Source organism: Montipora foliosa, chromosome 1 (genome assembly GCF_036669935.1).
Source record: "Montipora foliosa isolate CH-2021 chromosome 1, ASM3666993v2, whole genome shotgun sequence".
NCBI classification, from domain to species: domain Eukaryota; kingdom Metazoa; phylum Cnidaria; class Anthozoa; order Scleractinia; family Acroporidae; genus Montipora; species Montipora foliosa.
Window position 1 is genome coordinate 68,323,965 of NC_090869.1, and position 26,104 is coordinate 68,350,068.

Below are 26,104 nucleotides of genomic sequence, written 5' to 3' on the forward strand. Positions count from 1 at the left end.
GTGCAAATTTTTGTAACTTTTGTCCAAAATTCATATTCTGAGTGCTCATGAATGGTATAAAGATCCCATATGATAAAATGCTTATTGACTGAGTTTAGGTCGGGCTGGACAGGAAATATTTGGCCCGAGGGCCAAATATTTTCCCGTCCGGCCCTCCTACTAAGTCAATAAGTACATAGTACAAAAACATTGGACAACGTTTGACGTAAATGAATATATTCTACGCATTAGTTAGTGACCAATCCACTGGATAGAGTTATACCGCCTTTGAACTACTGGGTTCAGAAGACCAATTTTTCGACACAGAGATACAGGACGACAAATGCATATTTTGTTTATTAAGACTTAAAGCGTGATATTTTACAAACCCTTGTATTGTTTTAAAACGTCAAGTTATTAGGGGCTTCAAATAAGTCATGAAAGGGAACATAGGGACTTGAATACGATTACTTTAAAGAACAACATGTGCGAAAAATGGGAGCTGAAATAAATTGACATTGCAACGATTATCTTACATATTACGACAGAAAATGATTTGCGGCTAAAAAGGTCATACCTTCAATAAGAAACACCGACACACAACAACACCGAGAACAAAAGAAGAAAAACAAGCGAGGATTGATTCCAGACAAACACAAAATAGAAAAAAAAAACAAGTAGTGATATGCGTTGTTTTTCATTTATACAATGGACTTTTTCGCTAATACAAGTTTCTAGTGAATCTTGGGTCGTTCCAGTCCTTTGGGGAAGTAAACGAAGAAGATGTACAGCTTTCTTCGACGTTCGCCCCAACAAAAGACCGGAATGACCTAGCATTCATTTGGGACGTACTGTGAACGAAATAGTCTATTCTTAGTTTGCATCCTTGTGATGAGACGGCCATGTTTGTGTACAAAACAACAGAAAAAGGCCCCACAAGTTTTGCATAATAATAGAGTCAATCTTAAAAGACATTTTACGCCATTGTTCTGTACACCAACATGGCGGGCTATGACGTGAGATGCAGACTATTCGAGTCTGTGATTCCTAATTTTTGGCCCCAATTAAAACACAAGCATTGCAATTTTTATAAACAAAAGTAGCCATTCCACAGAAAAAGGTGTACTAGATCAGTTTATCGTATATATTACATCTTTTAGAATGGATATTGTTCTCTTTTTAGTGGAATATGAAAAAAAAAAAGCCAAAAAAACAAAAACACACCTTTAACTGTGTTGCCACTACGTTCATAACGAAAAACGAAAAACAAAATGTTAACAATTCCGGAATATTCATAACTGAACTTGGGACAATTCGTCGTCATACTTTACAATACTGCATTGATCGCTGTGATTGCACAAATCCTTAATTTGATTTCTGGAAAGATGGAAATATCACCAGGAACCTAGATTTCTCTCGGTGTGTTAGAAGAGACGATACGTCTACCTCATCCATCTGAGTCCAAACTGGCCGCCAATTTTAAAATTCTATTGTCTTTATTTAAGTGAACCCTTGTTGCTTAGGTCTTGAGCTAAAAATTCAAAGCAATATTTTTCTTTACCTTGACCGAGACTGCGAGGTCCAATGCGAATGAAAACAAAGAATGTTAAAATGGCAGCCATTTGGATAAGAGGTGTATTACTAAGAGGTGTATTATCTACCATGGGCACTTGCAGAAGCACAACCTGGAATGGAAGGAGTTTGCATGCAACGCCGTAATACAATACCAATAGACATTTCAATTGCAATTTTCAGACTGAAATTTCTCTAAAAAAAATCAATCCACTAAGTGCTGCTTGCCCGCTTTAATTTTGTTGTGGCTTGTATGACAAGATACTCCGAATCACGGACTGCTGTGATTTGATGGACTGGTGACTAGGCGGCCTGATGGCAGCAGGTTCCAGGACCTCAGCGGGAGGGACATAAACACTCTGTTGGGTCTGGGGACGAGCTGAGTGGCGGGAAACAGAGGGCCTTTGGTGTGTAAACACACGGGGAGATGAGCGTGATTGGAGTCGGCTTCTAATCTCTGAAGAAGAAACAAGCGATCGATGAGAACAGGGTTCATTATCCTTTAGTTATCAAGTGCTACTCTGGGTTTCGTAAAATAAAGACCTCACTGAGCACTTCGATACATCGAAAAATCGGCCGCAAATGAGACTATGCCCTCCAATCATCGATAAGGTTGAAATCAAAGTGACATTCAAGTGCAACTAAACTGAAATATTTTTCGTGTACAATATTAATCCCAACACCAAGAGCAAACACTTTTTCCAATTCTTATCTCAAGATTTCGCTTTTTATCTGCTGAGCAAGACACGCAAAGTTATCAAAACTTGCAGTAATTTGGACACACGACCGTGATGTGAGAGACATGGGTCTAGTCTCGATTTACGTCACAAACTGCTTTGCAATGGAAAATTTCTTATAAAACAGGAATGCAAAGCAGTTACTGACGTAAAATCGCGAATAGATCCATGTCTCTCACATCAAGGCCGACGGTGGGTCCAAATTACTGCTAGTTCTGCCAAGTTTACGTGGCTTGCACGGCACAGAAAGAGCGAATTTGTGGGTAACAATGGTGACATATCATTTGTTTGGTTTGGATGGGGAGATTTACATTAGGAACGAAAAATATTTGAGTTTAGGTGTACTTTGACCTTAGGTAACCTTAACCTTAAGCAAACAAGTTTAGTCGTTTTAGATTTGAAGCTTCACTTTTTATGAAAACTCAACAACAAACGTCGTTTGTCCGATGACCGTCCTGTTGAGGCACGACTCTATCCCTAAGTTGATGACAAAAAAATACCTTGCAATGTAAAACATCCTCTATAAATTGAAATACCAAGCTGCATGTAACGTATTTTAGTTGTAGACCCCTGCGTCTTACCAGCTGAACTGTGGAATATTACTTCAACGTTACGCATCAAGTGCGGTCTGTGAGATGCGAAATCGCAAGGACTAACGAAATATATATCTTTTATGTTGCTTAGATTTAACTTTTTCAGAAAAAAAAAAACAGTATTAGGGGCAATTATAAAGATCTCCCACACCACTTAACCCTAACCGACCTTATTTTTTCATATTTTACCTTCAATTTCTGCTTCAGCCGTCCCGGGCCTTGGTTTACCGAACTCGATCACCGCTTCTTTCTTTTTCTCCATAGCAATAAACGGGGAACTGGGCTTATTAGCCGGGCTTGTCCATTGGTACTGGGTATAACCTTGTGAGCCACCAGCTGAGCAGGGTGTCCTGAAAAGCATACAAACAGAAAATGAACATAACGCTCACGAAAAAATCGAAAGGGCAGTAACATAAGACGGTGATTTGATGTTGCCGTAGGCGTTGAGACTTGACACTTGTGCTGACACAGCAGCAGTAAGGAATCCGCATGTTTCGCCAACAATTCGTTTCACCAGTAAGGTGATTGGTTCACAATCAAGTCGATTCGCCAAAACACGTGAAGTCACTAAAGTAGCCTGCGTAGCTGGCGGTCAGTGGTGGGCGCCAGAGGCAAAGCCGCTCGGAGAATGGGGAGGGGCGCTTTAAACAGTGTTGTGAACAGCGCCCCTGCCCATTCTCCGGGCGGTTTTCTGAGCCCGCGAGACTGAGGACCCCCAGCAAACCATTGTTTTAACGAAAACCGCTGGTCAGCAACCTCCCAACAATACCGCCAGCTACGCAGGCTATCACAAAATGCTCAGAAAGTTATTAATAAGGCACAATTCTTCCCTTCACGTAAGATGTCACGGTGGGCGACACTTCAGTGTTGGCGAATCACCTTGTTCGCGAAGGAGTTGAGGGCGAAACGACCATGAAACCAGCAGTAAATATGCGGACACATAATACACTTTGTTCGAGAGTTTTTTTTTCCTTCTGGGATAGTTTAAACTTATGACGCACGCATAAGCACAACCAACATCCACAAACGCTTATGCTTGCTGCGGCGATGAAAACAAGGCCTTAGGGATAGAAATAAATTCCGCAACATTCACAAAAAAGAAAGTGCTTTCTAATACAAACTTAAGATAAAACGAAAGAGAAGAGCTCAAATGAAGGGACACAAGAGAGTTATTTGAAATAAGTGAGTGGGTCCAAGTGTCATGAGATGTGGCAAGTTTGGAAAGGAGAGTGATTGATTGATCCTCGGCTAGACATCGCAGCTGCGTTTTTTATGTACGAAATCCTCATTGAGAATTTTAAAGAATTCAAAGACAGGAGAAATAGATGACAAAATGGTAGTTAAATCAAAGAACCGATGAATATAGAAAAACCAAACACCAAAATTTCTTGCCAAAAAATTTGAAGGTCTTGCAGAGTTCCTTCAAAGTAATAATTTAAAACGCGCATTGTAAAAGCAATTTTACAGTTTTTTGGTTGAATCCACGTTGTATCCACATTTCCCAATTACAATGTACTTATATGATTCTTGTTAATGACACTACAACATTAACTTTTGGTCGCCTTTGATTGGTGAAAATGATGGTGTAAAACCGTAGGAGAATGTTGTGAAATGTGCGTGGCTGGGGAATAAATGGAAAATAGCATGAAACTGTTCCTTAAAATAGTTCAATTACAATGGCTCTTTTGGCAAGCTTTTCAAGATCTAGTATGATCCTCAAAGATCTCGCAAGGTTTGTTCACCCGAGTTTATAAGAGCATATGGAGCAAATTCAAATATGATGAAAGGAAAGATTAGAAAGAATGAGAGGGAAAGTAACAACCTGTTAGCACAAGAGCAGAACCCTGAAGAGTCAGAGAAGAACTTTGGGTAGTCAAGCCAGACATGAAGCTGTACAAAGGAAGTATCAAAAGAGAAAGAGAACTGTATTAGTCACACAGAGTACAGTTCAATGTCAATTATCAGTCTAGACTTGGTAACGAAAAAAAAACATGTATGAATACACTGAAGTACTGTACATGTAGAGGCGAAGTAGAGATAAACACCTGCGAATTTAAATGTCACAGATTTAAATGTAACAGCTGTAAATGTAATCATAAAATTCACTCTATGTGTGCATACAAATGTCACTTACTGTTGTTGTACAAAACACAAAAATATGGTTGAAGTGTATTAACCTCCATAATAAACACTGACACTTAACCCTTAAGGCCTGAGGGGGGACCCATTGGCGAGTAAAATCGTCTGGTGTTAGACAGGGTAAAATCTATAAGTGGCCACTGGGAGTTAAGGGGTCAATATGGGCATAGTTTTTGAGTGAACCTGTATGTTGTTAAATGAAGGGTTTGAATCAACATTTAGGCGAAATCAATACCAGGGTAGAAAGTATTGATAATTGTTGGAACCTGGATAAGGTAAGTTTCAATGTCTACACATCACAGAAATTTAGAGATTTATAGTTTTAGATGTGGTTTTTTTGAGGTCCCATGATTTATGAGTCAAATGGTCAATGAGTCAATGAGTTATATGCACTGTCATGAGTCAATGAGACTCACAGTCAATATAGCAATAATTTATTGATTAAGCCGAAGCCCTCGTTTCAGTGATTAGGCCTAAGCACTCTCTGAAATTTTAGCTTTCATTTTATGGCTTAGGGTAACTGCACTAACTCATTTAACTCATTGACTCATGACTCATGACTCACTGACTCATTGACTCATAAATACTTGATACTCGATTTTTTTTGACACTGAGATATTTATTTACAAGTACCATTAAGAAAAATTACTGACACTGTGCCATTACCTTGGCTTTTCAGCATCTTCTTTCTCTCTTTTCTTTCTCTCCATCTCTTCTTTTTCCCTTTTCTTGGCTTCATTGTACTTTTGAATCCCTTCTAAGTCCAGGCTTGACTCCTGCTGCAGCAACTGATCATCATACATTGGAGACTTCATCACTTCATTGTATCCTTCCCTGAAGTCATTGTCACATGTACACACTGCACGAATCATGTCAAGTACAATTTCCTTTTCTATCAGGACCAACAAAATAATGAGATTATGAATCCAAGTAAACAGGATTTGATTTAAGGTAATTTTTTTACTGTCAATAAAAGCTGTGTGACTTTCTTTTTGGCAGGTCCATGATTGTTTAGTGTGTGTGTTGCATGAATTATTTTTTTTTTGATAGAAATGAAACAGACTGTAGTGTTTTATTCTTACAGGAATTATTTTTTTGGAATTTTTTGAGAATGTGAAATACCGGTAAATAAAAAAATTTACCCATTGACCCCTGGGAGGGAGACTTCACAGATTTTACTCTGTCTAATGCCAGACAAGTTTAATCATCAACTGAGGACATCCTAGGGCGTTTGAGGTGTCAATGGGTTAACCCTTTGACGTCCAAACTGGCCTAAGCCGCTATCTGCAAACAGATTACCGGTAAACAATATTGTTTCAGTTGAAGAACAATCCAACAAGTCGTCACCCAGCCGAACTGGTTCAGTGATCGTAGTTTAAAACTACGATCACTGAACCAGCTTGGCTGGGTGACGACTTGTTGAAAGAGGTACCGTAAATTCTTTTACCTATCTGGGTAATGTTGTTGACATCCGCGGGAGGCGGGGATGGGGGCAGAAGCAGATGTTAAAGCCATATTTGGCAAAGCAAGAGCAGTTTTTCTGCAGTTAAAGAACGTCTGGAGCTCCAAAGATCTGACACTTCAGACTAAGATTAGGATCTTTAACAGCAATGTCAAACCTGTTCTACTATATGGGTCAAAGACTTGGAGAACAACAGTGGCAACTACAAAGAAGGTGCAGACCTTTATCAACTCATGTCTACAAAAAATCTTGCGAATACGTTGGCCAATCACCATCAACAACGAAGACCTATGGCAAAGAACCAACCAGAGGCCTGCAGATGCTGAGATCATGATGAGACATTGGAGATGGATAGCCCATACTCTCCAAAAGACTTCGACCAATATCACAAGACAAGCCTTGTCTTGGAATCCCCAGGGAAAGAGCAAAAGGGGACGGCATAGGAACTCGTGGAGACGGGACTTGGAAGCAAACATAAAGAGATTGGGGCTGACCTGGAGTCAGCTAGAAAGGAAAGCCCAGGAAGGAGATAGCGGGAGAACTCATGTAGGTGGCCTATGCCCCAGGAAGGGTACTAGGCATAAGTAACTGTAAGTAATATAAGTAAGTGAAGAACAATGTCTATAGATTTCTCACTTGACACTGACACTGGGGATATTTTGACTGAGTTTAACCCATTCAAACCTCAAATGCCCAAGAACCCCCCTCCCCCCCCCCCCCTTCCTTTGACCAGTAGAATCATCTGGCATCAGACAGACTAAAATCTATAATTTAATTGTCACTCTCAGAGGTCAATGGGTTAATGTACCCGTATTTTCATCTTCAGACTGGTATATTATTTCTTTGCCTTCACAGTCACTTTCTGTCTCTGACAATCAACACCGACTGTTACAACGATTTCATTGATCCTAGTAGGACTAAATTAACTTTATGTGGTGCAAATTGTTTTCTAATGCAACGGTATTGGTCCCATACTCTCGCACAAGAAACTGAGTTGTTTCGTTTATTTTAAATGTGAAACATTCTTTTGTTTAAAATTGTCTCACTTTGGACAATTTAATATCTGTTAATGAAAAAGATTAATTAAACAAGGTACTTACCTTTTTCAGGGGCATATATAAGCCATGATTTGATGCTGTCAGGATGAGTTGGCTTCAGAATATCAATCAACAGATTAAGCACCTTGTGAAAAAATTGCAGAACAAGTTTATGATTTGGCATTACTTGCTTAAAATAAATGATAACTCTTAATGAATTACTGAAAAGATTTTATGTACCTTAACTCTTAGAGAGAAGTGCCCCCAACCTTAATATTATTCTTTTGCTGAGATAAAACGATTTACCCATTGCAAAAATAGTCTGCCAATTAAAAATTTTCACTTCATAATTCCAATTTTTGTGCACTGTAAATGTTAACAAAACCAGAAGTTGTTTGTCCCATGGTATGAGCTACATGTACAAGTACTAGTGTGAAGCATCAGCCTGTTCCTGAGAGGACATTTCAAACTGCTTTGCATGGCAAAATTAGTTTCAAAACTGTAACATAAAACAGTTTGTATTTATGTCATCTCAGGGATAGACCCATGAATGACTCCAGACCATGGTGGGGGACAAACGACTGCCAAGGTTGTTAACTGTATGCAACTCATGTGGCATTCTAAAAGTGAAACCGCAACCAGTTAATGGAAAATACTAGTTTTATGGTGCTGAATTTTGGTTTTTGCAAAAATAAATGTCAAAAAATTGAGGTTAGGGGCACTTTGATTAAGTCCAAGGAATAAACTGATTCTCTAAATTAACATTTGCTCTCTTAACCCAATATCCTACACAAAGTATTATATTTATATAATTTAATGTAAGTCAGAATTTTAGCAAGTGGATGATTTTTTTTGGGACCTTCCCAATCTCATCTATCTGAAGAAAAAAAAGGGAGAAAAAGAAACAGTCTTCACATACTGTGTCTTTGATCTTAACAGAGTTTTTACTGACTGTACTTACAGTAAGGTCAGCATCTGATTCTGCAGTGATATGCTGCAAGGGGAGCCCCTGTGGCAAAATAGAAGATGAGTCGCCTTGATTTTGCTCTCCTTGCCTTGATGGAGGTTTCACACCATTTTTGGAAGGATTAGGAAGCTCATGACCCCTGGATGGAGGTGGCCTTTCTCCTTGTCTTGATCCATTTCTTGATGGTGGTACTTGGTAACTTGTTGTATTTGTGTATGGGTTTTTACTTTTGATGCCTGAAGCTTCAGTGAACTTTTTAAGTTCCTCTCGCCATCGTTGTGTTATTGGAACTAAAACATCCAACAATAATTTTTAAAAAGTTAAACCAATTGGCTCTTTTGGCCATTATGGTTATTCCAGGAAGTTTGTACTGAATTGTATATCACGTTCACCAAAGATACTGTAAATAAGTTTAATTTTACTTTTCATTTTTTTGTTAACTTACAATAATTTAATGTAACCTCAAATCTATTCGTACATGCACCATTATAAAGTTTGATTCACTGGTAAAATGAAACTGAAGCACTGGAAATTGTTTAGCAAATTGCTTATATTTTTCCAAACCAATCCAAAATCCAATTAGTCCACTTTCTGTATTGTAATGAAAGGGGTCTAAACTGATAATAATTTCTTTCTGTTGCTTGAAAGAAGGTGCTTACACATGGAATCTCATGGCAATACCAAGTTTCAATACTGCACAGTTCAAGTGGGTGTTTTTCACATCATGGTTCATCTTGGTTATCTAACTCATCCCAACGGAAAGACCTGATGAACATTCACCACGAAAGCCTGTTGACTATGATGCTGTGGACCAGCTTTTTGCGAAAAGATACCCCCGAAGAATGCTTCTTGTTGATTCCATCTTTGATGAAGCACAAAATTGAAAAACATATTAAATGAAGTATATGACTTTGTATATTTTTATCATAGTTTTATTAATTCAAATTTCCATTGTTTTTACGCAGCTTTGTTATATTTCGATGCAAAAAGAATGGCATTTTAACTTTAAATGTGAGATATTCAAATACGTTGATTTGAATTTTCCAGGGGAGGAAGACCCTGGAACTTGCCTTTCATCAAAAACCCTTTGCTAAAAACTTGGATCTGCCCCAGGAATGAGTTTGCTCTAGCTCCTTCCAAAACAATATGTAAACAAATAGTAGAGATCAATAATAGAAAATCGGCATGAATTTGAAACAGTCCAAGAATCTTATGGGTATAGTATTATTTAACACCTCCTTAGTTTGTTTCAGAGAGTTTTCAACATTCAAGCTAATGTAAAACAGCCTCTACCAGCCAACCAGACTTGCACATATTAATACCATAGCCGAGACCATTTTAGGGGTTTTTATGTGGATATACATGTAAAGGTTGGTAAAGACTTGCTTCCATATCTCAAAGTGCCCTTGGACATGGAGGACCTGGAACAACAAAACTGAAACAACCCAAACCCATATAAAAATGCTAACCTTAGGCCTATTTAACATTGTCTAAAGCATAATTATTGTTTTAGGCCTAAGGTTAGCATTTTTGTAAAGGTTTGGGTCGTTTCAGCTGCTGTACCCTTCACCCGCTACCGCCACCCCAGGCCCCTCACGTCCAAGGACACTTTGAGATATGGAAACAAGTATTTACCGCAGAGGTTGTTAATTAATGCAGGATGGTGTCGATAACAACGATAGACTGAATCGACGTCTGTGTCCTAGTAACTAAAAACTACAATTTTATCCGTGCAAAAACGAAAAGCAAAAAATGTGCTTATCATAAAAGAAGTTCAGACATTGTGATAAAAATAAAGCAAAAATTAATAGGAACTAAGACATTTGCTTAATGCCTAAAAAGGCACAAGAATAACACCGAGGTAAACATAATAATTAAATATTTATTAAAAATTGTGACCAGTCTCAAAAGTGGAAATGCAAACAAAGGTAAGATCGGAATAGCTGAGAACATCACATTTATTTGCTTTGAAATTCGCAGACTGAAAATCATTCAAGGATGTTCGTCATTGAATTGAGGACGAATTCCCTTCAGAGAGTAGGGAAGGCTTATTTACACTGTAATTATGTATGCATTTTTCAAGCTAGATGGGTGGTTATTAATACTTGTTGAAGTCAACTGGGTAGTGGAGCAATAGGCCATTTTACATTTGTTTCCTCAGCGACCTAGCCTATGAATGGCTGCGAGGCTGCCGGTGACCTTGTATTGATACAGCCCCCGCTGCTTTTATCATGTAAATTGTGTTTTTGTAATTCTAATTAGTCCGTATTAACATTACAAAAGCACGAAGGTTTGTATCAAAACAGGGTCACCGGCAGCCTCGCTTCCATTCTTAGGCCAGGTAACTTAACTACAACTGTAAAATGGTCTATTGATTAGGGCTTGTTAAAGCCTGAATATTTTCAGCCGCCTCCTCCGTCTCTGCCCGAGTGACTTAGCGAGCGGAAGAGGACGCTGAAATTCAGGCTGTATTCGGGCCATTTTATTGTAATCATAAAATTAGCTAATAATTTAATAATGTATTAAGGTGAATGCCGTCACCTGCAAGCAAAAACGACGTTGCTAAGTAGTTATGGACGGTCATTATTAAACACTCGCCAAACAAAAACAAAAAGACTGTCTTACCTAAACCGATTGAAGGAACAGCTTTTTCCTTGGCATAGACCACGGTATCCGCATTGATGGGCAGCCGCAAACCATGGTTTGATTTCAAAGGTCGTTGTCGCATTTGGTCGATAGTTGGAGTGCTAACCATGTACCGTCCAACGTCTTCTTCAACTCCAGGAGAATCAATCACTGTGCACACGGGTACATTTAAAAGTCCTTTCATGTGTCTGACTCTTTGTGGATGGGGATTGTGTCTCGCAAAGAAGGGATTTCTACTGTTCCGACTTGGAAAGCTACTTGTACTCAGAGACGAAGCGCTTCTAGGCCACGCATACCGACTTGTAAGTGGCATTTTGTCGTCGAAATTCTCTTGAATTGTGCCTCGAACGAGAAGTGGCTGTCCTCCGCTTGGTGTAAAGGTAGGCATATCTTCCATTCCCCGGTTAAAAACACTAATTTAAAAAGTTCTGTTGCCCAAAGTGTGGACGTCTTCAAGGCATTCCCTCCGTGCGGCCTCGAAGTGATCGAATAACAAGTCAACTCACTGTAATCATTCGGCTTGTTCTAATTGGCTGTCACATCGCCATAGAAATATGCAAATTACACGAACAAGATCAACAAGGATCCCTACAAGACCACAGGCAGATGGACATCCTATTCCGCGGTTTAAAAATACGAAATTTAACAAAAATTCATGTAAATCAAAAGATACCCAAAAACTAAGCCTGGAAAACAAACATAGGTTCTTTGTTTTAGTTTTAATAAACTCATTTTGAAATCACACACTAGATTCAAAATTACTCTTTGCAACTCCATATATTCTCACTCAATAAAACAGGGGTGGTACAAGCGGCAACAAAGCGTTTTGCACTCTTTTTCGTTTTTTTCGCGGGGTCGTTTTAGTCCATAACATCAAAGGCCAATGATATCCTGCCATCTTGATCAAAGAAGAAGCAGTCAAATGATTTGATGCTTCTCTGGTTTAAAGGATCGATGAAGTTTAATACAAAGCAACAATTTAAGACCCCATCCTCGGAGACCCAGGGGTAGTCAGTCGAGACGGGACGAGAAAATCACGGGCAAGATCAGGACTGGCGTTAAGTTTTCAAGTAAGGCGAGAAGAGCCCCTGGGAACATACCTTTTATCCCCCCCCCCCCGGGGGGGGGGTGTACTTTAGGAATTTCTGGGTGGGGAAGTGCCGCTGGGACCCTGGAACCCTTAGCCTAAAGCAGAGCTAGTTTCAGCTGGGTTTTGATACTCTATACTAGAGTAAAGGAAAGGAAAGGAAAGGAACTTTATTTAAGTGTCTAATCTTCTAGCGCTGTAAAGCACTAATCGGGGACACTGTAAGTTGAAATTAACAAGTTAACGCAAATGAAATCAAATTTTGGTTTTTGAGGAGAGGGGAAAACCGGATTACCCGGAGAAAAACCTCTCGGTGCAAAGTAGAGAACCAACAAACTCAACCCACATATGACACCGAGTCTGGGAATGGAACACGGGACATATTGGAGGCGAGTGCTCTCACCACTGCGCAATCCTTGCACCCCAAATCACCCCTATCTTAGAGTAGCTGTTTTTCAGAAAGTGAGGTCACTAGCACAGTCTAAGCAAAGCCAAAACAAAACCTTATACCACAATCACTTCTTTCTTTAAAAAGGATTTATTTATACTTGTCCAGCAATGCCAAGCACATACGTACGCTTTATCAAGACAATAAATTGTTTAATTTTAACGATTTCCATCTGAATCCCGATTTTTGACAGTTAATAATATCCAGTAGAGTTTTATGATAGTCATCTCTCAACGCTGTTGAGGCTGAGTCGTGAAAATTTAAACTTGCCGATTTCATTTTTTTTATATTTTTGAGTAGCAATTCCTGGTTTCCTTTGTCACTCTAGATAAAATCTTCAACCAACTGGTCAGTTTCGTGAAAAATGATACCCTATTCTAGACCCAAACGCTCTGATTTATGTACCCTATGCTAGAGTAAACTGCTTGAAAACCATACCCTTCACAGCGGCACATACCTAGGGTGCGTTCGATTGATCGTATTCCGGAATAGGATTACATGGAATAGAAGTTGGAAATCCTTCGCTTTTACGGAGATTCACATTAAAATTGTCAAACACCCGCTAGAAAACAAATCTAAAATTGTCCTTGCTGCTTCAAAACGCTACACATACCGTTTTAAATCATCACTCCATTTATTCTTATTCCAGAATAGGGTCAATGGAACGCGCCCATATATGGCAGTACCCTCCCCCCCAATCCCCCGAGCTTTAACCATTGCTTTAACGGACGAGTTCCAGAGCAAATCAAATTCATAGGCGTACGGGCACCTTCGGACTTGGGGGGGGGGGGGGGCGGCAATTACTTAAAGGAATTTGTGAAGCATTTACCTTTCGCCTTGTTGACCTTCACAGCCGCTTGACCTTTAGTGACCTTCTAAGTTTTTCACTATTTCTTGAACCTACAAAGGCCCCGGACTCCACAAACAATCGAACGAACTTCAACGAAGAAATCTTAAACCTGTCAAAGCGTTTTCCCGCTCTCCGCGAAATTGGCGCGAAAATTAGGCGCGAGATGCCGCAGATGTCAGCGATCATCTAAAAGTAACTAACTAGAAACTTTATTTACGACTTTTGGAAATCACACCAACAGCCATTATTTTATAATGTTTTCTCCAGAGTGTCGTTGCCCGAATCAAGAGCGTTTTGTCTGAATAAATTCATAATTTCCGTAGCTGGGGGAGCTACAGCCCCCCCCCCTCCCCCGGCTCGTACGTCTATGATCAAATTCTAATGTTGTGATTTAACCTAAGGGTTCACGTTGTACGAAAGCAGCTGTTTCTTTGCCTCTGTGACAAGATGTCAGGGATGAAAACTTCAGGGCTGCTGCAGTCGCACTTCCTTTACGATTTTTCTGTGCGCGTCGTACTCGATATTTGCAAGTATCACAAATAGCTTGGGGTCTTCCATCGTCGGCTATTGTTGGCTACAGAATGTCTCAAAAAATTTTACGAAATTGCCAGTGTTGTTTCTCTTCCTCTTAACATTTGTTTCATCGAACTTAAAGCCACAGAGGCGGCAATAATTCACAAAAACACTTCTAGGCTCATGACTGCAAAACTTTATTTAACAGCGAGACAATGCACATATCTTTGCATTTAGGACAAATGCGTCAAAACAAAGATAGCACTGTACTACTTGTACCAAACCTAATTTGCCACGGTAATTTGAGAAGCGGAACCCTAAAAGCTACTAAAAGACGACTGGTACCTTCGAATTCCCTTTGCAATAGACCTTATTCACGATAGCCGCCATGTTGGATTTTCTATTATCATGCAAATTAGCTACACACTTCTGAGGGGGCAAACAACACAAGTTCGACAGGTTATAACGAACATCTTAGCCACACAGATGATTTGTTTCATGTTCATTGAATGTTTATCACCTAAGTAGTAAAACGGAATGCTTGCACAAGTTACTTCGATTTTTTTACTGAAAAATTAGCAGATGACGAAGTAGAAAGTCAAAATGTCGGAGGCAATCAAAAGATATAAAATTATTATAAAAGGTACTTAAGGACGTTCGCGCGAAAATTTTTCAACATTGATTTTTTTCTGAAACTTTTACCACTGTAAGATGATGAGTTAGTTATGTCAGAAATGTAAAAAAAAATGGGGGGTCACCGACTTCGTTTTGGAGAGAACATGCCCTGAAAAACACCCAAAATGTGACAAAATCGGGCTTCGTTAGCGAATAAGGCCAGTGTCTGTAAACCCAAATATATTGCAATTAAATCTTTGAAGTGAAATCTTCTCCGCCAAATATTGTTTTAAGTGGACTTATTAAGTGAGTTTAGTCAACTGGTGAGGTTCCTTAAAGATCAAGTTCGCATTTAGCGACCACAGTTTCACTCGTCTTGCAGCCGCAAGATGGCAAGACGGATGTCCCGTGAGCAGAAATCTTGAAACTTTTTTAACTTCCCACATTGATTTTTTGTTCATTTTTGGACAACGTGGAGATAATTGTAAATAAAATCCGTTTCTGGAAAGAAAAATAGGGGTCACTGAACGTCCAAGACCGTTAAATCCAGGCAAAGCTATAGCAATGGCCTTTTGCCCCATCATTTCTCATTTTATTACTTAGCGCGCGCGCTCGAGTATGACGTGGCGTGTGCATTTGCGTGCGCAGTAAGGATGCGCAGAAACAATTGGCGCGAACGTCCTTAATTCTAAATTCTAAATTCTAAAATGTACTTTTAGCAATGTTAATTCGATATTTCAACATGTCGATTTTCCGCAATTTGCTTTTATTCCAATGTTTGCCCCCCCCCCCCCCCCCCCCCCTCCACCCAGCATAACACATGGCTAGTTTGCATAACAAATTGGAAACCAACATGGCCGCTATCGTCGGGCTATTGTTCTTCTTCCTGATTCATTCTAGTCGGATATTCGAAAGTGTTTTGACCAAGCATTTTGATTTTACACATGTACAGACAATAATATAATTACTGTCCTCACTTGGATTTTGCTGGACCCTTTGCGACCCACATTTTCGTCGCAGGGCATGTCTGTTGCACGAGCCAGACAAAGGAGAGCGATAAAAATAAAATGGCGACCGTAGATGAGATATTTCCCGCTTCATATAAGGGCTCACGATTTTGCCCGTGATTTTCTCGTCCCGTCTCGACTGACTGCCTGGGCTGGGTTAAGACCCCTGAATCCTTAGGTATTGACCAGACCACGTCTGATTGTCAATAAATCTACCTAGATACTTGGTTTTAATAACACACCAACACAAATAAATCCGGGAAATAAATTAAGTTTAGAATTCCCATTTAATGTTATCTAGTTTAGTTCAACATTACTGACATATCAAGTACAGTCTTGCTTGTAAAAGTACACAAGTTTGTGGGAAAAATACATTTTACAATGAATATTTAATATTTTACAACAAAATGGACTTGGCCAGAAGAAATGTACACTGCGAGAACACTTAAGCTCTATTGCAACCCCCACCCCCTCCCCCTACACACACACCATCCTTGGATCCTTGGTGCCAATGGCAAGTGGCTCAGTAATCAAAACGAATATTTAACAATTATTCCATGAGCGCGCGTTGGATATGAGATGATAGATAGCCAACGAGGCGCGTAGCGCCGAGTTGGCTATAATCATCTCATATCCAACAAGCGCGAGTGGAATAATTGTTTTATTAAAAACCCCCCCAAAATATAGAAAACTAGACTACAACAAAAATAAAAAGGCCCAAAAAATCACGCATATTCTTGCCGTGTTTGTAGATCATGGTATAATAGCTCAAAGCCCATGATGGCTTAGCCAATCAAAACTCGCGAATTTCATTATCCAATGATCCAGTTTTTAATAAATAGAGGATATTACATGGCCGCGCGGGGATACGAATTTTATCTTCGAGTGCTGAAAGTATCGCTCACTCGTGAGAGATTTTTTCAGCACGAGAAGATAAAATTCGTATCCCCAAGCGGCCATGTAATGTTCTGTTTATTATATAGATATTGATGAAATGTCTAGATTTAAAACTTGTTTTATTCATTTTCGAAATGATGAAAAAGTGTTCACCAACCACTAAAACACGCATGTTGTGTAACATGAAACAAGATTTGAAAGTTATGAAAAACAAATCATGATAATGTAAAATTTGCAATAAAAATTCTTTGGCTTATTTTCGGTAATTGTCACGATCGGCGCTTTTCTTAAACTGTCCACCTCAATTAAGTTCAGCGATTCATCGCTTCATTTTAAGAAGGCAACAAAGACGTCGACTTCAGTTACGCTTTCTCTAGTCCTTGCAACTCTCCAATTTATAATTTAGACGTCGACTTGCTGCTGGCCAGAAAAGGCGTGCTTGGGTATTTCCACGTCCGCAGTTGTTTACACAGTTCATCACAGCATGTATTTTCCTCGCGTTCGGCAATCTTGTGATTGGTTGAGCCGCTTTGGGGTTTTGTTAACCATAAGACTTACATCTGGAACTGTCATGGGCAATTCTTTTGTTCTTTTTGACGTATCCATGGAAATTTCCCACAGGAAATTTTCCTTTGGGCAGATCGGTTACACATAAAAAATTGCTTCCCCGTGGGAAAAAGCCACTTACCCAAGGGCAAAATGGCTAGTGTAACCGCAGCTATTAAAGCACAAAAGTATCGTACAATGAAGAGGAAGCTCGCGTTTTATTGGCTAATCGTGTTCGTTACCATGACGACAGCTATATCCTCACATGTGAAAGATAAAAATGATACGTTCACTGCGCGCGGTGAAGATATGATTTTTTAGTAAAAGGAGAAATCCCTGTATTTCATCAGTATCTATATAATAAAATTATATAAATAATAATATACATATATATATCTCTCAGTTGAGAATTCACATTTTTGTTTTTCGTAGTTTCCAAAACATGGAACCTAAAACCACCTAAAACCATCTACAACCAACCGCATACTTGTGGTTGATTGTTTTGGTCAACAAAAATAAAATCTCCCTTTGAAAGCCTAAGGTCTAACTGTAGCCCTATTTAAAAAGCTAACTAGCCTGAACTTGAAACATCTAGGGTATTCAATGCACATTTTCTTCCTGCAGTCTGGTTCACCTCCAAATGAAAGTGCTTCTTTCCAATACTAAACTCTTACTAAGACTGTGTCTTAACAGACTTCCATGAATAATCTTCCAGAAACAAAAAAATTGTGTTTTGGGCTGAAGCTTAAAGGGGCTATGTCACATTATTTCCTGCTGCTGAGGGAAAATCTTTAGTTAATCATGAATTTAAAACTCGAAAATGATAATGTGCAATTCCTTTACTGATAAAATTATTGTTAAATCACAAACAAGTTGATTCTGAGCAAAAACGACATTTATACAGGCGGCAATTTACCATAACCTTGAAAAACGTTGGGCCAACCTTTTTCAAGATTACTCAAATGCAATCCGTTTCAATCTTGTCCATTTATGCCCATCCATGCTTCTCTTGCAGTATTTCTTTTATGTTGTTCAACAGTTTTAAGTCGTTATTGCAATGTTTCATTCTACTTTTTGGGTGTTTTGGGTGTCATGAAATTACATCATTTTGCGTGACATACCCCCTTAAATTACGTCAAGTTTTAAGGAACACCAATTTGACTGCAATGCACTAAATTAAAAGCGGAAGAATTTGAACATGGTTGAAACTGAACTTGATTAATTTTGTGGGCAGGAGACTCAGCTCTCTTGCTGGACGCAGCTAATCTAAGCTTGATCAATGTCATCCACTTGATAAAACTAAGATACCATTTCACTAAATAAATAAATAAATAAATAAGCAGTTTGATCCTTTCCTTGCTTTCATGCAGTCACAAGACTATGAAGTACAAATAGAATCTTCGTATCTCTGAAACTTCCACCTCTCATATTTCTAAAATCAAAATTTATGAACTGTCTTCGGGATTTTCTGCGGTTAAAATGTCTACAAAAATCGACGTTTCGATCAGTTTTACTGGTCTTCTTCAGGTTGTTAAACATTTTTTTTTCAATATGGCGGATCGTTTACCAAGTTGGACATCAAAAAACGATCCGCCATATTGAAAAAAAAATTGTTTAACAACCTGAAGAAGACCAGTAAAACTGATCGAAACGTCGATTTTTATAGACATTTTAACCTTGGAAAATCCCGAAGACAGTTCATAAATTTTGATTTTAAATAGAATCTTGCTTCTGAATTGGATTTTGCAAATCTATAGGTCTCATATGGTCCTACTGTAGTTTGAACAATGAAAATGCCATAGAGGCCCTCTCTAAGGAACATTTGGGATAATGATAATTCTGCCATTTATCTTGCGAGACGACAATAATAATTATTTGATTTGATTTGTGTTAATTTGTTAATTCCAATTTACAGTGTCCCCAATTAGTGCTCCAGTGCTAGAAGATTAGACACCACAAGCTAATATGAGCATCTCATCCAAATCAGGAGTTATTCCACCAATGATTTCAGGCAATTTTCTTGGCTGTGGCGAACAAAAGAAATACCAAAGAGCCACATATCAACAGTACAGCATTCATAATGAAAACATATTCCCAGCTATGAGTGACTTTCAACATATGACCAGTGATAAGTGTGCCAACAATTCCTGTACAGTATCAAAAGAAAAAAGAAGTCAATCCATTTTAAGAATTAATTGCAAAGAGAAAATTACAACATAACTTTCTTTTATTGAGTAAAAGTTAATATTGCTCTTACTCATTTTGATATTTTAATTAATATATGATCTGTAAATTGAGTTCGTTTGCGAGTTCTAATCGAGTGTCGTATGTAAAACCAAAACAAATTAAAGTAATTACTTTGCGTACCATATCGGTGAGTTACCGCCCACAATGAAGATACAAAAACAACTTTATTGTCAGTTTTTCAACACACCTGAAAAAGCACCTGCAGAATTCATTATTCCTGAAAAGAAAGAAAAAAGTTTTTAACACACCTGAAAATGCACAGTAATCATAAAGTTACTGCTGTTGCAAAAACATTGAAAATGGAAAATTCTGAACACATAGCTTACTCGCACTACATGGAATTGAAAAAACATCACTTGACACCCTAGTAAATAGCAGGGGCCTTTAAATTAGAGTATGACAACAAATCAAGTACAATTTTTTTTGTTCTAACAACTCGCATTAGGTTTGAAGATAGAAAGCTAAATTGCCAAAAAAAACAAAAAACCTTGCTAACGATGCTGACAGGTTTGATGGCTGCGAGCAATCTTTCTCAAAATTAAACCCAAAACGGAACTTCTTTGGCAGTTGAAAATGGAACTTTTTATGAATGAGCAAGCTCAGAAGCATTACTATACTCTAATCCAAGGGTTGCTATTGTCTTTGGCTATAGGGATGACAAACACATTTACTTAAAATTCTTCATTACTTCTTCCTTTCTACTTTACGTTCTCATTCTAATTTTTTTATCGAATGGTGCAATAAGCCAGGTTATTTCTCAGCTACCAGGATTATACATGTACATAAAAATATTCACTCATTTTTAAGACACAAGACAATATGCTTCCCTTGCTTAAGTCAAGTCTGCCCAGGAGATTATAATGTATACATACGTTATCTTAATTGGCTACAGTTGGGCAGTATTGGAAACAAACTTTGTGTTTGGTCTCAATTATGGCCTGGAACTACAGGATAATGGCAGTGTACATGTACTCAAGAGCAAAGTCCATAATTCAACACCAAGACCATTACATTACAAGGCATTGACCCCAGTTCACTCAGACTTTCGTTCTGGATCGCTACATAACATAGCATTCACATGGTTTGTCCCTATTGATAGGTCTTTCATTCCTAGGTGAACTGTGAAAATTCACTGGTCATGCTTTTGAAAGCCAAAGACCAACAGATTTCTGAGTGTTTCCCTCCTCATTTCATGATCTGGAACAATATTGTTTTCATACAAGGTTAAGATCTTCTTGCCCTAGAAAATGCAAAAGAATGCCCCTCAAAAATGGGATTACTTGAAAATCACAGAGCATGTAATTGCCATTCATTACCAAAGAGTGTTCCGGCAAATTTTGGCGACATGTCTTGTGGTACAACAGGAGAGCCTGCATTGCCTAGAGCACTTGCTGTCATTGCCATCACCATGCAGAACAGTGCCTCACTAAATGAGCGTGACTTGTTGATCAGAATCATGAAAAGAGCTCCTCCACCCATAGAAAGACTCTGTAACAATGAAACTTGTTAGTAATGCAGTAAACGTCAACATACCTTTTAGTTTTTTTTTTTGTTCTCCATACAATTCTTAGTGCATTTTACCAACATCGAGACGTGTCTTTGGAAATAATAATATTTCCCTAGTTTGCGCACATGTTTGGTCTTGTTGTGAATTAGCCAGCCCATCAACAAACAAGCAGGCAGAGGAGTGACATGAGAATTGGCACTTACAGTATAGTAAAAGATGATGTTTTGTTTGTGGAAATCATTCCTCAATTTACATTACTGATGCACTTGATCTTATTGTGAGCTTATTGAAAATTTCAGTTTGGTTACTTTCGGTCCAGTTAAAGTTCATACAATATCAATTTTCAACATTCTTTTACCCAAAAGTAAATTAATTAATAGAAGCAGTATAACAGTATACCTCATTTTCACTCTTCTACAGATTTTGTGCAATTCAAAAATTCTGAGTGTCTAAATTTACAAAATAATAACTATTATTTCCTACACACCAAGACTTTTCCTGAACAAAAAATGCAATCAGCTTCAAATGCATCCTAACCAGGAATGTAATGCTGCAGTTGTTGCTGATGCAGTATACTACAGCACATGATCAGTACATGACTAAAATGAGGCGTGATCTTCAGCACGTACTTGCACCGGCTTTGATGAAGATGAACCACATGTACATATAAGAGTACTGCCAGCTTCCAATAACAATAATGATTAATTATTTAAGCCTTTAACCCCTAAACCAGCCTCCACTGATGAGTAAGATCATTTGGCGACAGACAGAGCGAAACCGCATCCTTGAGTGACTTAGAAAGAGATCAAAGGGACCCTTGCAATGCTCGAAATTAAAAAAATTCCAGGATGTCACTCTTTCAAAAGCTGGGCAACGAAACCCGAAAACAAACAATAGGAAACTGTCGAGTGAGTCAGGTGCTGCTTGTGTAATACATTGTCTATTTTTGACTGGGTTGTCTGTTTTTTTTTTCTTCAGGCAAGCAACCTTTTCATTTTACCAAAAACTAGTTGCCTGCTAAACTGTCTGGTCGACTGGGGCTACCGTATGACCACTACTTTCGAGGACTGCCCTTGGTACTTTCTCAGCACTATTGCTCATAAAACTTAGAGATGTTGAAGAACCCACACACTCTTCACTGAGTGTGGCATAGAGTGCCTAATTTTGTTGTCTGATCAATTAAGGGGCCACAGAAATACCGATAATTAGCAGTAACTGATGTAATGACCCTTCCTGGCAAAGCTAATTCAGTGGACTTTATAATTAAAGAATAAACTGATTAATAAGTTGCATTTAGTTTCATGTTAAAACAAACATAATAAATTGAAACAACATTGCAGTACAAGTGCTACACGGCCAATGTTTTCAAAAACGTAACCCTTTCTTGTACTTGTACATATTCAATGCTGTGACATTGACATCTTACATTCCCATAACCTGCTCCCATCTGACCTTGTAGCTTAGTTGGTAGAGTAGCAGTGATCTAACCCGAAGGTCGTGGGTTCACTTCCCACCCTGGTCAGAGTTTCTCCCTGTCCTTGTGTGGGCCCATTTCCATTAGTAGGGCTAACATCACATGGTTCATATGGGTAGAAAACTAGCACTTCACATTACCCTCTAATAGTTAACTCTGTATAATATCAGTGCTACACGGCCAACGTTTGCAAAAACATAATCCTTCCTTGTAGTTATACAGTACATCTGACTCACCTGAAAAAATTTCCTAACAAACGTTACTGAGAATCCTGCCAAGGAGAACAATATGACACAAGTTCAAAAAAAGTAAATCCTATAATGAGTGGCATATCAAGAGAAGGAAGTGGGTCAAATGAAGCAAGGGGCTCACACTTTCCTAGAATAGAAACAATAATTTATTTTCCTGAATTGTCATTAAAAAAGGCTATGATTTGATTTGATTCCACTGCAGTACTGGAACAAGAGCAAAATCATGGTTAAACAAAAATTAATGTACAAGTAACTAAGGTTTGTTTGATTATTGAAGCTATATGACCATAAAATTATCTGCAACACACCAAACCTTTTTTAATCATTACATCTGCTACACGGCCAACCATCAATGCAACAGGAAAGTATGTGAGCCAAGGAAGAACGTTAAACACCCATTTCTACAAAGAAATGTGACAAGACATTGAGGTTATCACTACCAAGCCCAGGAAACAAATTAATACAGTGAATTTTATGCTATCAATAAAAAATGTGCTCTCTATTCTTGCCCATATAAATGTAATCACACAGTAAGCTCCGAGAAATATTACCTAGCCAGTTAAAAAGTAATTGCAGATGTAGTGGGGCTCCATTTTCAACAACAGCCAAATTATCTCATTTCTGAGACAGCCTGTAAGAGTCTATGATTCATGTAGTTTCATGTATGGAAAAGACCAGCTACAGCAGGTCATAAGTCTTACCACAGAATCAGGGAATGAACATTTTTTTATTTTAAGGCAGTACTACAGTTCCAAAATTCATAACTTAGACAACACTGTTCAAGTTTTTCACCTCTTGCACACAGATTTGATTGTATTAATTAATTAAAAATTAAAAAAGAAGGTCTCAAGAGATCATTAATTCTGTCTTGTTATTTTCTGTTTTTTTGGCAAGATGATGAACTTACTGGTATTGACAGTATTAATGACCAGTCATAAAAGAAATCATTTTTACCTCATCCTCCCACATAGTAGGGGGAGGGGGAGGGGAGAGGATGAGACCACATGTTTCCCAGATAGAAAAATTTATTGTCACAAGGTACACATCTGCTGTTGCAGTAAAGTGATAAAATGATTTATTGCTAGAATAGTAATGAAAAGTTCCACAGCTTCAAGGGCACCCAATGAGCCATTTTTTCAAAATTCATCAACATATACCATGGTCATAAAATAAACCAACAATTAGCCTTTTTGGAGCAATTTCTCCAGCTGCTGGGAAATTTGTATCTGTTTTGCACTCCCAGCAAAAACAGAAATTTACAACTTTACAAGTTGCACTTAAGGATGGTGCCTACTATTGTTATCGAGCATACATTCTGTGCATCTCGAGATACTCGGATTTCCTATGGGTGGTTCTTGTTAATACAGGGATATTTTTGCACGGTTCAAAACTATGCAGAGAAAGTAAAACTAAACAAATATCTTGGTATCCAAAGAGAAAATTGGTGGTAATCATGCATTTTTCGGAGATAATTAAGCTTCAATTTGGACAAGATCAATACCATACATTGCTTTGTATTTTAAAGCTTTTTACAAATATTGTTGATTAACTATCTTCGAAAAATGTGTGGTTATCTCTAGTTTTCTTTTTGGATTTCAATAACACTTGTTAAGATCTGCATTTCCTGCATATTCAGCAAACTGCCCAAAAATACCTTTGAATTAGTAAGCACCGTCCTTAAGACTACAGTATGTTTTGTCAAGGCTTACTTTACTGCCTGGGTGATGCTCTTCAAAATACATTGGAAGCCATGCAAACACATTCCAAAATGCACATCCTTGGCAAAAATGCGCAATGGAAAGGCCCCTGAAAGATAGCCATAAATAACCAGTTAAAGGAGATATACATGTCCTTTTTGAGTGTTGTTAAAACTTTCAATGCTGAAGCAGCCCCCAATGTTGACAAGTAAAATAGTCTGGCATTAGACAGAGTCAAATCTACAAGTATCGCTCTTATAGGAGGGGGGGGGGGGAGGGGGAGGGCTAAAGGATTTCAGTTTTTTAGTGGACCTAGATATTGCTTAACTCACTCACTCAGGTGCCTCATCTGGGGTTAGACTGAGTAAAATCTGTTAAGTCTCACTCCCAGAAGTCTATGGCTTAATACTTGGTGTTACATATACTGGATGGGGCACATACCGTATTTACCCGTGTACAAGTCGACCCCACATTTTTGATGGCAAAAAAAGCAATTTCTCAATTCCTTTGTTAAATGTTCATGGGACACTAATCTTGTATTCTTCGACTTCTGGAACTGTGGATACACAAAAAAATCAGGACCTCAAGTGCTTAATAGTTTTGTGGTTCAGCAGTTGTTGTATATGAGGGTATTTTGTCCTTGAGTTTCAAAAAAGTTCTCTGAAAATCGAGCATGTAAACCTCAAACTAACCTGTTTCGTTGTTCAAGGATAAAGGGCTTTAGAGGATATTAGCACAACATCACAGAAGCAGGAGTCAATCTTTGAAAATAACTTGTGAACGATGCGAAATGTACAAGGTTTGATTGGTCCTTGACTTATAAATAATTTCTCACATGACAAACAAAACTCATAAACCAAACAATACGAAGTAAATCAGCCAGGTTTGTATAAAGAATAAAAAACAATCATTACCAACCAGCATTTTCAGACAACACGAGTGACGATGCTTGCATGCAAACACGAGGTATTGCGCCAGGTTACTAAGCCATTGAACGATCGCGTTTTATTTGAAGAAACAGAAATGCCTTTTAGAGCTTTCCGCCTTTGGAAAACGAAAATTTCCAGTGTCTATTTCATATTAATTTTGTGCTTGTGAGTATCTTCAACATTTTAGAGTTGGACAAATCCTTTTCCATTTCAACTGGAATTGCTTACATTCATTGCATTCATTTTGAAGTCTTTTGTCCACTGCGTTCATTATGCCCAAGACAACATTATTATGTTAATTTTGAATAAATTACTTAGCTGGAACTTGGCTCTAAATCTTTTTGCCTGTGTATAAGTGGAGTGGGATTTTTGGAGCTTCTTTTGAGGCCATAAAAGGTCGACTTATACACGGGTAAATACGGTACCTGTACAGTGTAATGTAACTAGTGGATATTGGATATTGCAAGCAAACAGCACATGGGCTCCAAAGTTCACTCAGCTTTCTATCCACTTGAGGTGGGTAAAAAGAGTATCAGTATTACTGGGGAAACATTTGCATGAAACACAGTAGAAGTAGTGCCCACCCCTGCTTTAATAATAATGGTAGAAGCAATAAAAAAAGGAACAAGAAAATCCCTGTTGCCTTCAACTGCAGTGATTCCTACCCTGTCAACTGAAAAAGGGAGGTTTTAGGTTGAACATAAACATAAGATCAACAAAGAAATCGAGCACAATGAGACCATGCCACAAATAAGCGGAAATCATTGTACTACAATTGTAGCATGCCAAAAGGGTGAAAATGGCTGAGAAACCACTGAAAAATGGCATTTAGAATTGTGCTAAAAAGACTAGGTAAACAAGAAAACATTTTTCTTTCTTTGGCTAGGAAGAGTTTCAAAAACTA

The 26,104-nt window shown here is 38.3% G+C and overlaps 2 protein-coding genes across 2 annotated transcripts in view; both read right to left on the reverse strand.

The window, feature by feature from the left end:
• Positions 1-309: 309 nt before the first annotated feature.
• Positions 310-11,634, reverse strand: LOC138006544 (uncharacterized). The gene is made up of 6 exons (XM_068852938.1): positions 11,112-11,634; positions 8,481-8,776; positions 7,583-7,664; positions 5,687-5,912; positions 3,071-3,231; positions 310-2,008 (listed from the first exon to the last, which is right to left on the reverse strand). The coding sequence occupies exons 1-6, from the start codon at positions 11,527-11,529 to the stop codon at positions 1,785-1,787; spliced, it is 1,407 nt and encodes a 468-aa protein (XP_068709039.1). The 5' UTR covers positions 11,530-11,634; the 3' UTR covers positions 310-1,784.
• Positions 11,635-15,920: 4,286 nt separating this feature from the next.
• Positions 15,921-26,104, reverse strand: part of LOC138006549 (voltage-gated purine nucleotide uniporter SLC17A9-like) — a 27,177-nt gene continuing 16,993 nt past the window's right edge. The window contains exons 5-10 of the mRNA XM_068852952.1: positions 24,284-24,380; positions 22,888-22,975; positions 22,560-22,594; positions 20,659-20,830; positions 19,530-19,559; positions 15,921-19,242 (exon numbers count right to left, since the gene is read on the reverse strand). Of these exons, the coding sequence (XP_068709053.1) occupies positions 19,103-19,242; positions 19,530-19,559; positions 20,659-20,830; positions 22,560-22,594; positions 22,888-22,975; positions 24,284-24,380 (562 nt within the window). The 3' untranslated portion in view covers positions 15,921-19,102. The remainder of the gene's footprint in view (positions 19,243-19,529; positions 19,560-20,658; positions 20,831-22,559; positions 22,595-22,887; positions 22,976-24,283; positions 24,381-26,104) is intronic.